Source organism: Chaetura pelagica, unplaced genomic scaffold (assembly GCF_000747805.2).
Source record: "Chaetura pelagica isolate M959 unplaced genomic scaffold, ChaPel_1.0 scaffold45, whole genome shotgun sequence".
NCBI lineage: Eukaryota > Metazoa > Chordata > Aves > Apodiformes > Apodidae > Chaetura > Chaetura pelagica.
Genome location: NW_009953217.1, coordinates 277,166 through 291,006, shown reverse-complemented (window position 1 = coordinate 291,006; position 13,841 = coordinate 277,166). Strand labels below are relative to the sequence as shown.

At 48.7% G+C, this 13,841-nt stretch overlaps 1 protein-coding gene across 1 annotated transcript; it reads right to left on the bottom strand.

The window, feature by feature from the left end:
• Positions 1 to 874: 874 nt before the first annotated feature.
• LOC104388714 (protein FAM101A) lies at positions 875 to 13,414 on the bottom strand. The gene is made up of 3 exons (XM_009997612.1): positions 13,205 to 13,414; positions 3,261 to 3,370; positions 875 to 1,208 (listed from the first exon to the last, which is right to left on the bottom strand). Exons 1-3 carry the CDS (start codon positions 13,412 to 13,414, stop codon positions 875 to 877), a joined length of 654 nt encoding a protein of 217 aa, XP_009995914.1.
• Between the last annotated feature and the right edge of the window lie 427 nt (positions 13,415 to 13,841).

Here is a 13,841-nt window from a genome sequence, read left to right as displayed (position 1 = left end):
GTGTTTAAGACAACAAACAGCATGACACCCTTGGACTGACAGTACTTTTGAAAAAGGGCAGCAGGCTGCTAAATCTCTTGGACACTTTTGAAAACAGCCCTTCAGGTATTCAGTTTCTTCAGTCTCCCCTGCATCCTCTTGGCTGGGCGCACAGAAGAGGTGGCCTGTGTGTCAGGGTAGGGCTTTCTCCTATTTCCTGATTGTCTGTACCTTGCTACAGAAGATAAACTTTTAGCTGCTAGTAAGAGCACCTCTTCCTCATTTTCTTGGTGACGGTCCTCTTCCCTCCCAGTAAATTAGGCCTGAGGTGACTGCAGTGTAATATTGCAGCAATCTTGCAGATGAGCTGTTGGAGCAAGCTGTGATGTACTGATACAAGTAATTGTTTCCTCTGCATTTCAGCTCTAAGAGACCTGGCTTGGTGTGTGCTGGGCAGACTGGACGCTGACTCTGCAGTGGATGTTCCCTTTGCAGAGATCAAAATAGCTCTGAAGGTGACAGTGAGACTCATCTGTGTGCTAGATGAGACCTACAGGGCTCACAAGGCAGCACTCTGCTATGGGTAATGGGGTCCTTTGTCATCTTGATTTCATCTAAACACAAGTCAAAAATAGATATGCTTGGAAAAAAAACAAACAACCAACACCAAAATAAAATCCAGAACACGAATGTCGGGAACGTCGCAGAGCACAAGCCTCGCTGATCAAAACCATCCCATGCCCTTGCAAGCCTCCTCCCAGCCAGTTCAGCCTCACCCAAAACAACATGTTCTCCAGCCATTCATACTCAGTTGCCACTACTGAAGGGCCCAGCCAGAGACCCAGCAAAGGCCACAACCTCCTGGAAGTCACCAGGGTGCCAGCGACACAGCGGATCAGAGGGTCTCGCTGTAGGTGCCGCCGGGGCTGGTGTCCTGGCAGAGCTGCAGCTGCACGCTGGACGCAAACCAGCGCCTGGCACAGCCCAGGCTGTAGTTGAGGGTGGTCCTGTAAATGTTCTTGGCACGCTTAGGAAAGATGATGGTCGTGCTCTGAAACCTCAGTGGCTTCTGGCGGGGCTCAAAGATCAGCTGGGACTTGTAGTTCCGCCAGGTGCAGTTGGGAGCAGCAATGACCGTCTCGCTGTAGGTGGTGACGGTGGGGATGGGGCTGTAGAAGATGTCATCCCGATAATGCTTCTCGGAGTCGTACTTCACCTCGGAGTTGCACCTGCAGAGGACAGCAAGGTATCAGGAACACAGCCCAGGCAGCAAATGAGAGAAGATAGGCAGGGCTCTTCGCTATCCCTTTGGAGCTGACAATGTTGATGAGCTCTTACTGCACAGGTGCTGAGGAAGCTGCCAACCCTGCAACATAAAGCAGAAGGCCAAGAGGACTCCTTCCTGCTGGTGAGTCTTGGTGGAACTCCAACTGGCTGGAAATCCTTCTCAGCACTTCTGCAGTGAATGTGCACAGAGGACCAAACCTGCCTGGTGGTGCCAGGGCAGAAAAGACCTTGTTGCACAGGCTCCAAGCAACCTGCTACCTCCTCTGGTTTCCCCCATGGGCCCCAGTGGGGGCTCAGCCCTGAGCACTACACTGGAGGCAAACACTCTGTTAGCAAAGGATGTCAAGAGGTGGTGAAATCCCTCAGCTGGAGTAGGCCAGAGGCTGAGGAATGGACATTCATCCATGGACTGTGCAGGAAAAGCTTGAAATCCCAGGAAAATTCTAGATCCAGCCTTTCCCTGAACATTTTTAACAAGCACAGCCATGCAGCATCCACTTGAAATGGTGAGGGCCCCTGTGAAAGGAAGATCCCCTGATCATTGACTCACAGTAGGTCCCATCACACTCCCTACTGCTAGTGCTAGACCTTGGGGGTGTCACTACCCAGAGACCAGGCTGGATAGATGCTGCTGGTGGGCTGTGGGCATAGGATGTCACAAAGATCCCTGGCCATCGGGAGCAGCAGGACTTTCACTGGCTCTTCCCGCTCCCCAAAGGCTCCTCCAGCAACCAGCAGCCAAGGAATGTGCAGCTCCACGTAAAAAAAAAAAATAAAAAATGGGTGATGGACTGTGCAGGAAAAGCTTGAAATCCCAGGAAAATTCTAGATCCAGCCTTTCCCTGAACATTTTTAACAAGCACAGCCATGCAGCATCCACTTGAAATGGTGAGGGCCCCTGTGAAAGGAAGATCCCCTGATCATTGACTCACAGTAGGTCCCATCACACTCCCTACTGCTAGTGCTAGACCTTGGGGGTGTCACTACCCAGAGACCAGGCTGGATAGATGCTGCTGGTGGGCTGTGGGCATAGGATGTCACAAAGATCCCTGGCCATGGGGAGCAGCAGGACTTTCACTGGCTCTTCCCGCTCCCCAAAGGCTCCTCCAGCAACCAGCAGCCAAGGAATGTGCAGCTCCACGTAAAAAAAAAAAAAGATTAAAAACTGGGTGTGTGCTTGTCATGACCTCCACCCGGAGGGGGGTTGACTGATTGTGCAGCACATGTAACCGGAGCTTCTGCAATGTCCTGTGCACAGCCAGGGTGTGAGCAAGCAGCTCAGCACACATCAAACAGCCGCCGATGTCATCACCATAAAAACAGGCCCGCCAGCAGCTCCTCAGCAAGCAGAGATTTACTGGGGTACACTTCCAGAGAGACGTTTGCAGAGGTGGAAGGGGTGGAAATTGGGCTTGCAGTTCTCCCACCCTCCCTGCCCCAAGCTGTGTGTAACTGCTCCATGCTGTTGGCAGCAAAAGAAGAGCAGAGGCCAACATTTATCCATCAGCCACAGCACCAGCCCCACAGGAGGTCAGAACATCTCCAGCACTGGCTTGAGGGACCATCTTCTCATGAAGAGCTCATTCTGTTTCTGTGGGCTGGTTTAATGTTGGCTTCTCTGCTGCAAATACTAACACAAACAGGTGCCAGTTACGAAGGTGTTGCTCCTTCTGATGCTACAAGTCAGCAGGGAACAGGATGAAGACCATCAGGTTACTTAGAGGAGGACATCAAGCCCACAGTCAGTAATGGTTTTCTCTCATAGCCTTGGAAGGAAAAGCCTTTTTCTCTTACAAGCTCCTTCCAGTTCTTCTCTCTACCTCTGCTGCTGACAGTATATTTAGTTCAGGCCTTACTCTCCCAACCACCCCTCTATTCCCATCAAAATAACAATTCCCATTTGTAAACCTTTTAATTTTATTTTTTTTTTTCAGAAGTAGAAGCACCAGGAAAAAGACAGAATTCTGCACCTACCCACCCAATCCCATCTGTACCTGATTTCCTGCACAGGCTCAGGGCTGACCTCAATGCTTTCTCCAAAAAACACAGGGTACATTCGAGGCCTTATCTCTGGTGTGGATGGGTTCAGGAGCAGGTAAGGCATCTGCAGGGCAGAAGAGAACAGCAGGTGTTGGGACACAACTGATGGAGCTGGCACAGTTCATCATGTGGCCTGGCTGGCAGCTGAGCAGCTGCCAGCAGCACATTCAGCAGGGGCAGGAGACACCAGTGCCTCCAACCTTGCTGAACTCCCTCTCCTCAAGAGTGCCATTGGGGACACTGCAGGTGACAGGCTCTTTGGCAAGGAGAACAGGTGACTGTGGCTTCATCAGTACCAACTTTGTTTCATGCAAGCTGAGCTTGCCTTGCTCACACTCTCAGCACCGTCCCCTCACACTGCCTGTCTTTCCCAGGTTTGTAGCAGGGCCCCAGGTCAGCAGTGTGTCCATCACTCTTCTCTGTGCTCAAAGGGACCACTCAAAAGGACCACTGTCAGGATGCCAAAAAACACCCTTAGGATGGCTGGCAGAGAACAGGGCCATTAACCCCCCTCCTCACACAGACAAGCCTTCCACAGGCTTTACATTCAAGATGCCTTGACTTTCTGATCAATTACAGATCAACAGATCAACTTTCAGCTCCCAGGGCTGATGTGATACAACCGGCTCCTCTCCACCCACCAGTACTGCCCTCTCCACCTCCCTCTCCCCAGCACATCACCAAGGTAAGTGACTGCCCAGATCTCTGGCACTCCATGCTGCAGTATCTGTTAAATTTAGCTCTTCCTTTCCTTCTTCCTTTCTTATTCCTCATAGGAATTGCAACAGACTGAGGGTTTTCTTTAGCACTGATGTTGCTTTCACTGTTACGAATTAACAAGTCTTGTGAAGACTTAAGAGTGTACCAGGTTGGAGAAGTGCTGTCTGATGCAACACAGAAATAGGATCTCAGTCTGCTGACTTAAAGGATGTAGGTCTGCTTAAGTGAGATAGATAGATAGATAGATAGATAGATAGATAGATAGATAGATAGATAGATACTGAAAATAATCTATCCCTTGCAGCAAGGGAAGTGGTACCCTTGTTGCTGCTGAAGTCTCTCTCCCAAAACTGGCTGTTGTGCTCCAAGGGACACTCTAGTTAACCATGCACCTGGGAGTGTGGGGTGAGACACTGGGGTACCTTGTGGCCTCTGCAATGCAAGAAACCAGTTTCAAGCCAGGACTTTTTATTTAATGGAGCTGCTCCAGTTAATTATACAAAAAAACTGGATATTTAAGACTAATTAGACCCTGAAGTTACTTACTCTGACCAGTTGTCACAGTCCAGCTCTCTAGACTGCTCTGCTCACCACGAAAATGAGTAATCCCACTTCTGTATGCTGGAGTGCTCTTAAACATCAGTTCCCACATGTTGGGATCCTGTGTCTGGACCAAGCCCAGCACCTAATTAAGCCTAATCCTACCCTCCTGGAAAAATGTCATTGCAGGTTTTGGTCCCTGCCACCACTTTTCTGTCAGCAGCAATTTATGACATGCAGGGACACAGGGCATCTTTAGAAGAGATGGCTGGCATCCTCTGTGCAGGCTTGGAAAGTCTCTAGATGACTGAAAAGCTCATGGAGTTTTTCCATTTCCTTTTTTGCCATGCATAGGCCATATGTGCTAGAATGACAGCTGTATTTCATCACTGTAAATCAGTACAACCCACTGACAGTAGCTGAAGATCCAGCTCATGTATTGGCTTGCTCTTCCCATGTCACCCCTTTCCACTTTCTCCAGAATCTTTCGGTTGGGTGGTACAGGAGGGAACACTGGATCTGTGACCTGGTTCCTACTGGCAGTGCTGGGTAAGGTACCTGCAGCTTGTGCCCTACCCTGTACAACATGCAGGTCTCCAAATGCTCACCAGCTTATCCTTCCAGCTGGTGTTAACTGGCAAACTCTGCCAAGGCCACTCAACAGCATCAGCTCCCACCAGCCATGGTCTGGTTTTCTCTAGTGGCTTGGGCTTTCTGCCTCAGGAAGGCAAAAAGCAAAAAATGTCATTGCTTCATCTGAATTCAGAGTCCTTCAATTCTGTGTCCCAAAGCCACAGAGCTGTTTACTCTTTCAATACTGAAATATCCTGGCACTTTACTACTGTGTCAAACTGTCAAGCAAAATGGCCAACCCCTCTTTTGACTGACTATTTCTGTTCCATTGTTAAAAAAGGACATAATTTACATAGGCTTGGGGGGGGCAAGGAGAGAAGCAAGGGAACAAAAAAGAGTTATGCTTACCCTCACTATCAAGCACTGGCCAAAAAGCAAAGTTCATTCCTGGATTGCTTTCAACACTCTTGACAGGGGAGGGCAAGGGCAGCCTTTCTGCTCATAAATAAAGCTCTTTGCTTCTGAAATGTGAATTGTTTAGATCAGACAAGCCTTAGTTCACAAGGGTGCAGATCTCTGGCTTTTAAGTGCCTGCACATGGGCAAAGCTCTTTCTAAAGACATCTTGTGCATGAGGAGAGGTTCATTGGGGTGCAGGAGTTAAAACACCATGTGCACATGCATTGGTGGGCTCTGTACGTAACAGGCGGGCTGGCCTTTTGGGGGTTCAACCTGCAAAGAGATGCAGACTGCTTTAACCAGTGAAGGCAGAAAGGCTGGGGATGTGTCCCCCTCCTTCAGGAGACTGTTCTCTTGCTCTTTATGCCCCTGTGGTCATACTTGACATTGGCATAACTCCACCTGAGAACCTGCCCTCTTTTTACACTGTGCCTACAAGAAAGATCTTGTCCAAAAGGCATCAAACTGGTCTCTGCTTGCAGGTGAGGTGAGAAAATTATAATCTCTGATACCCTCTTTGAAAAGCTCAGCTCAGCAAAAGGTGTTTCCAGCTTCCCAGATGAAACACTGAACTTCTGCAGGGCAGAAAGGTGGGCCTTTTCCTGCAATATGAGAAGGAGACCTAAAGGTACGGACACCTCTTAGTGGAAAATATTTGAATGTCCTATTTTTACCATGAACCAGAACTCTCAGCACAAAATAATGTTGACTTCAAAGTGGCTTGGGTTTTTATATCCCATCCTGAAGACAAGGTGGCTGACCAGGGTGCAGCTTTCCAACAGGTTGTGAAGGAAAAGCCTCTTGCAGTTGTAGTTCTGTTTTTCAGAGGGTATTCACTCAAGTCCATGCCCAGCCCCATGCTCCTCTGTGTGATCCATCAGCCTAAGAAAGAGCATCTGGAGTGCTCTGCACTCCCACCTTTCTTCCATGCCCTGCTTTTGGGGAGTCTTTGCAATGCTCACCTTGGCTGGAGAGGGGCAATAGTTCTTTCTGAGTGTAGCCAGCAAGTTGGTGGTTTGCTATTTCCCGTAACAGGTAAAATAAGTGATAGCCACCAAAGACAGTGTCACACTCTGGCACCAGTCACCCAAATAATGAAGAAATAGAACAGAACTGGTAAGGATCTTCTATCCCAGCTGCTAAACAACAGATGTTTTCAGGCCATGCTGCCAAAAGTGATTGCAAACTTAGAAAACCAGAAAAAAGGTTGGGAGGTACTGATCTGTTTCACCTCCAGTGATGTTCTGAAATACCTGCTCGTGCATCTCACCTGCAGTTGGGAAGCAAGGAACAGGGGATGAGCTTTCCAAAAGATTTGTCTTTGGGGCTGAAATGTTATATGTTTGGCACATGTCAAAAGCTGACGTTTTGGCAAGAGTCTGACACCAGCTCCTTCCAATCTGTCCTAAGGTAAATACAAACAAAAATGTTCTGCCTGTCAAAAAAAGTACTGACTCAATTCTTTTTCCTTCTGCACAAGAACAGTTGAAAGAAGAGGAACACTGGACTGCTGAGCTCCCTTGAGAAAATTATGATCCTTGGCATATTTCTAGCAATCACTCAGCGATCTCCAGACACTTGACAAACAAGGCAAGTTTCTTTATGGCCCTGCACCACAGACAGGCTGGCAGGAACACTACTGAGATCCCTGCTGGTGAAGAGGAGCAACCCACATGTATTTACACCAGGCTGTCCACATGTGATCCGCAGTCAAGGTCTGTCTATCCTAAGAACAAACCCTGGGGTTGCTGTGCTGGGAGGATACAGCTGGGACCTGCTTAATCTGTCCCCAGGAACTGGAGCTGTGCTGCTACTTACCAAATGCAGCTCCACAAAAGCCACCACAACCTTGTCATCTTTATGCAGGGAGGAGTCTAATAGTCCAGGAAGGTTGTAGAGGAGAAAGGGAAGATAATTGGAGAGATGAAAAAGTGCCCTCAAAACAGAGCCGAGTCAAAAATTCAGCAGTGAATGTGCTATCATTTTTATTTCTGTCCAGTACATAATTTGTTTCAACCAGCAAAGGGTTACAGTGTTATTAAAAAGCTGAAGTGCTTTCTTGTTTGGCTGCATTTTTCTCTCTGTCTTTACTCTGAAGCTTTTCAGGCATGTAACAGCCTGGGCAGCTAAACTCTGCTTTTTTCAAGAAGAACAGAGATAAACCCAGATAAAACTGGTTGCTGAATGGAATTCCACATACAGCTAATGAACAGCACTTCCTTTATGGATTAAGTATTATGAGGGGGGCTCACTCTTTAGGACAATGTGTCCTTCAGCTCCATCTCATTGCTTCATACCTGCCCCAAGTGCCACCTCAGTGACTGGTTCTTGGGGTTTTTTTCTTGCAGAATTCTGAATAGTGGCAAAAATATGGTGGGCAGAATTAGACTGTTTTACCACTACTAATTGTGTAGAGTCAGTGGGCTCTGTTAAGATACTTTTCATTTGGGGTAACTTACAAGAATGGAAGCAGGGTTATCAAATAATAAACAAAGATGAGGAAAGAAATGCCAAGAAACTGGCCTGAAATAACTAACTACTCTTTAGCTTCCAAATTCCAGTCTGCAAAGCAAAGCAAAATAAATTAAAAAAATATATAAATAAAAGGAAATTAATGTGACTTGAAAAAAATAACCCCCCCAAAAAACTTTCCCCAGAGAGCAAGAAAAGACCAGAACTGATGAACTCCTTTTGCTACAGTCAGTATATGGAAGGCACCAAGATGTGGCATTAGATCTCTGGGGACTGTAAGGGGAAATGGTTTTCCAAGCATCAGGACTATAAACAGGACACAGCTTCCCAAATTCCCAGCTCCTAACTTAGCTAAGGCATAAGCAAATCTTTCACCACATTTTCCAACTATGGTAACATGTCAGGTCCATGAAAATGTCACTTGACTCAGCTGTTATTTACAGCTATAATGAAAGATCTGGCTGAGTTATTTGACACACATCTACATTCCCCGCTCCACCTGATAAGCAATATTTGTTTAACAGACCATTTATTTTCCCAACATCTTCACATATTGCACATTATGAGTAATTTATACTAGAGCCGGATGAGATTATATTTGGAGGTGATAACAGTAAATGCAGACCTCAGGTAGAAAGCAGGGCTTTATTATTTCACAGAATTAGATCCCTCCTGCTTATCTCATTCTTTCTTTCCAGTGGGAAGTGTGTGCTGCTTTGCTGAGTGTCCACTGCATTAATAGAAACTAAACAGCTAGAAGACACAACCCCAGATAATGCTGCATTTTTCAGAGATGATGATGCCACTCTGACCATCTCCCTGCTCTGACCATCTCCCTGATCTGCCCAGCAGGGATGTCTGTCACAGTTTGCAGAGGCCCAGAACTGTTCCTCCTCCTTCACTGCTGGTGTTGAACCAAGGAGGAAGAAGAGCTGGTGTGTGCTCAGACCTGGAGGGGGCTGAGGGACAGGGGACAGCCAGGTGGGGTTGCCTTTTGCCAGGCACCAGACAGAGGCATGGAACTGAAACCACTGCCAAACCCTGCAGGGGAATTCCTGCAGGATCCTGTCCTGTGGGAGCAGTTCAGAACTGGGTCAGGATGCCAGGCTGCAAATGCCAACCCTGCAGGCAAGCCCTGCTGCTGTGCCAGATGGGTGCCTGGCTCCCTGCACAGGCCTGGGGCTTTCCCCAGAGCTGCTGGGATCCATGTCAGCTTGGAGAATCATGTCACCTGCTCTGTGTGTGGGCTGCCAGCTGGCTCAGGTTGGGGGTGCTGGGCCTTTCTCCCACGTGTGCTTTCACTGTAGGTGCTGGCAGGTCTGGAGGTCACAGATAGCCTGGAAACCCTTTGGTGGCCACATCTCCCACCCAGAAGAGACTCTTGGCGTGCTTTCAGTGTAGCATGAGGTGCTGGCTCTGTAGCCCAAGAGCTCTTCAAAATGCAGCATGTCAGGAAGAGGTGTTTTTTTGGTTTTGTTTTGTTTCAGTATCAGCCATAAACCCAACAGATCCACACATGCAGCTCTGGATCCCACTGCTGGAACCATGCCTGTGAAGGCTGTGCCAAGGGGCAAGGTATGGTCCTCCTCTGCACTTGAGATGAAGCTCCAGTCTCCTCCCACCACACCAGACTGACTCTGGCACCACACTGTTGTCCAACACAGCTCCTGAATGTAAGTAGAAATTCCCTACGTGGGGGCATTCACCCAACAGCTGATCCACTGGGATATAGTCCTACAGAAGTCAGTGCACAGTGAGGCAGGTTGAGTCTTTCAAATGAAAAGGAATTTGTTGCAGTGGTAACAGTGCTGGGGAGGGACAAGAAGTCTGCTGCTTCAAGAAGGCACCACTGATAGTTCTGCACACAAATGTGATCCTGATCTCCCCTGGGAGTTACGCTGTTGAATGGAAAGCACTTATTTCAGCACAGCCCCAAAGCAGTTCTTCTAGCCTAAGACTATATCCCAGGGCAAGAAGAGGGAAAACTCTAAGCAGATCTCACTACTTTGATGTAATTTTGTTCCCTAACCCTCCAGCAGCTGCTTTTTTGTGCATATTATTAGAGATTTATTTCATTGTATTTATGTTCCTTTTGACCCAGCGTTGCACACAAAGTCTTGAGAATTCAGTGACCCAAGTCCTAAGAACCAATTTAATCATGTTTCAGATTGAAAAGGCAAAACTAGGTAAAAGTCACCTTGTATTTTTATTAGGATATTTGCACTTAAGAACAAAACAATTGACAAATTCCCCACGTGGACTTTATTTGAAGAAAAAAAAAGCCAATTTCTCCTGCACTGCAATTAAAATGGGGGGGAAAAAAAAAGTCTCTAAATGGTGTTGAACTTGTGGTATTTATGACTCTGGCCCTAAATTGCCTTTCATATTTTTTTGGATCCCAACACTGTAGCCAAATTGGCTGGTTAAATGTGAATAAATGGTGCATTGTCTCTGAAACAAAGTCGTGCTTATTAAAGAGAAGAGAGTTTACTTTTTCAGAGTCACAGTTAATAACACAAGGCAGGGACAGTGTGGATTTTACACAAGAGCAACTCTTCTGTAAATGCAGGCAATCTCATTTTAGTCTGTATGAGAAGAGCTATCCCAGAGCACAAAAAAATCTCCAACATATTTGTGAAGTTGGGGGAAAATAGCTGACTGCAAAGGAAGGCCACTGAGTTTAGACTGGTGGTTTGGATAGGTCTGGAGTAAGGAACAGTATGAATTACTTCCCACAGATCTGGAATGTTGTTTTCTTCACCTGACAGCAATTTATTGTAACTGTACGTACTAGAATTTTGGCCATTAGTGACTGAGCTTATATATGGTTTTATAGTACTGTAACACAAAGAGTGCAGGCTCCATTCCTGGCTCTGTCACGTTTATAAGCAAAACAAACACTAATAAGTGATTTTAAAAAGCTTGCCTTGGTGTGCAAATAGCTGCAATTATTGATTTGCCAATTCTGCATGCTCTGATGAACAGCAGAGTAGTAGAGTTAAACAGAAGCACATTCATGGATTGCATAATTGCTCATAGATTTGCAAGTCCTTGTTAAATGGCAAGATTAAAGCTAATTAGATACTGAAATTCAGCAGTATGAAGAAAGAAACGCTCTCCGTATTTTTCCTGCTTTCTTAGTAACAGCTGCAAGTACAGTATCTGCAGGGTGGAAATGAGAAGTGAAACTCTCTCTACAGTCAAAAAGAGGGAAAGTTTCTATTTACTTCATTATTTTGCAGTATACCAAACAGTCTGAGTTAAAGGGCAGTCCTGCACCACTCTAAATTATACAAACTGGTTTCAGTGTTAGGATCTCTGTAACCTCCTGTACCTACTAAGGGCATGGGAATATCCAAAACCCTTCCTCTAACAGCAGGAGCCCAGGGCTACCCATGCTGCTGCAATGTGATACAGAATTTGGAAACATCTACAGTGTGAGTTCATTTGAAATGTGTAAAATTTCCCTTTGTGATTAAAATAAATCTAATTTTGCCTTACACAGACCATAGGAATTACTTCCTTTCTGTAGAAGTCAAGCACTAAACCTCTCAGTCCTAACAGCCCAAAAGCTGGAATAGGTTTTTCTTGTGCTCTTTCATCTTTGATATCTGAAGGCTTTCTTGGGAGGAATGGTGGCCAACTGTCATATTACTAGAATGGAGGCTGTCACATCCCCATTTCAGAGCTTTGCAGATACCTACCCCCAGCTGTTTTCTGGTCCAGCAAGCCTTCATTCATCCTCCTCCCACATTTTATTTTAGAAATACACAGCAACAGCCTGATCAGAGGTGTGAGGGTAGCTCTCTGTACATAAACAGTCCCACCAACAGTCCCACACACACCCAAGCATCTGCAGGTAAAGGCTCCCTCTTTGGAACCACAGCGTTAGCAGATTTGACTTTCATAATTAACACCTCACACCCTACCCACAGCAGGCTGGTGAGAAGGAGTCATTGTTCATGGGGAACGTTTTGGCATGTTTGGGAGTAAAAGGCAGTTTTGAATAATATGATAAAATAGCCTTAGAACTTGAGAAAGTAAATGAGGGTGTGAGGAGTCATTGCAAAATGTCTTTGAATTCTCACTAATCCATAGGTGGATGTGTTTTTCCCATGGAAAGATTTGTGCTGCAGTTTTTCTCCCATATAGAAGCCAATTAACTGTGTTGAAAACACCTACAAGTGTATTTTATATGTGTTAAAGAAAATTTGAAAGATCCCTGGGGAAGAACTTTAATCATCCTTTTAAAACCTCCACCACCCTTGCATATGCTCTGAACTTTGTGCTTTAAAAACAGTTTTTATAGCTAAGGGATAGAAAGGAACAAAATAAAGCAGAATGGTAGTCATAATAAATCTACCCCAATCCTACTCCACAGTCAACCCCTTCCCTGGCACTGTGTCAGGCTAACAAATCTGCAGTGCTTCTGCCAGCTGTCTGAGCTTACAAACCACTAACCCTCCAGCACACAAACCTTCCACACAGACCCCTGCCACAAAAGCCCCCTCCAGCTCAGGGCAGCAGCACACAGCCTTCCCCAGACCCTGTCTCCCCGGACAGACACCCGTACCCTGCCCCGAGTTCATGGGCAGTTTTGTCTTTCTTGCAGAGGGCTCCAGCAAACGTGGCTCCAGGCTCCTGACAAAACCAACGTGGGATGCTGGAGGGTGAGGATGCCTGGGAGCCGGGCTGCCCTGCCTGGCTCCGGACAGATGCAGCGCCGACCTGTACCCGGCAGGACAGCGTCTCTGGGAAGCAGTTACACTTTTCTGTTCTTAAGGTAGGCAGGGGAGCCTGGTTCAGACCTGGGTTTTACTCCCGCACCGTTATTAGTGTCTCCCCAGCCAAACTGCTGCCACTTCTGCGAGTGCATCGGAAAACCCCGTTGCCTGGGCACACCCGTGACAGTGGCAGTGCCAGGGCCGAGCTGCAGCCACGACGGGCACAAGCAGCCCGGGACAGCCCTTGCCCACCCGTGCAGGCACTGAGCTGACACAGCCCTGGGGCGCCCCAGTCCTGGGGCAAAACCTGCTCTTTCCTCGCTGCCCCCCGTGGCCAGTCTCGTCCAGCCTTTGGCCCCCCCCCCAGGACCCGCAGTGGACAGAGCCCAGCGCCCAGGGTTTGGCTCTTACCCCTTTGCCGTCCTTGGCGTCTCGACGGTGCCCCGGGGCCGGGGGGTCCGCGCCGCTGCCGCCCCCGGCCCGGCCCTCGCCGGGCGACAGGGAGTAGAAAGGGGGACTGGGGCTGGGGGGCAGCCCCGAGTCCGGGCTGTCCAACAAGCCTTCCCGGCTCTTCTCCTTCAGGCTCTCGTCCATCCCTTGCAGCTGTAGGTGACCTACCATGTCTGGGGGGCAGCGAGGGGGCCGCGGCGGGAGAAAATCCTCCAGCGCTGCCCGCCTCGGAGGGACGGGAGGGCAGGGGAGGGGAGAGGAGCCCCCCGAGTCCCGCCCGGGCCCGCGCCGCGGCTGCTGCGGGGTCAGAGCAGCATCAGCCGGGCCGGGCTGTCCCGGCCCCCGCGTCCCGGCCCGTCGGGCGGCCCCCGGGAGGGGAAGAAAGGCCCGATCCCCCCGCCCGAGCCCCGCGGGGGATGCGGCCGTTCAGGGCCGGCCCCGCCGCCAGGGAGCGCTGGGGGCTCCGGGGACCGGGGCCGCTCCGCTCCGCAGCCGCCGCTGCCCGCCCGGCCGCCGCCTCCCGGCCGCCCATTTATCCGGACAGGGTGGGAGGGGAGCCGGGGAGCGCCCTCCCCTTCCCCCGGTCCCCCGGCTCTGC

What these genes read in the sequence shown, in the direction of transcription:
- LOC104388714 (XM_009997612.1), bottom strand. Translation starts at nt 13,414, where the DNA reads ATGGTAGGTCACCTACAGCTGCAAGGGATGGACGAGAGCCTGAAGGAG. An exon ending in ACGCCAAGGACGGCAAAGGG is followed by an intron (nt 3,371 to 13,204) that starts GTAAGAGCCAAA and finishes TCTGCCCTGCAG; the next exon opens with ATGCCTTACCTGCTCCTGAA. An exon ending in GAGCCTGTGCAGGAAATCAG is followed by an intron (nt 1,209 to 3,260) that starts GTACAGATGGGA and finishes TGTCCTCTGCAG; the next exon opens with GTGCAACTCCGAGGTGAAGT.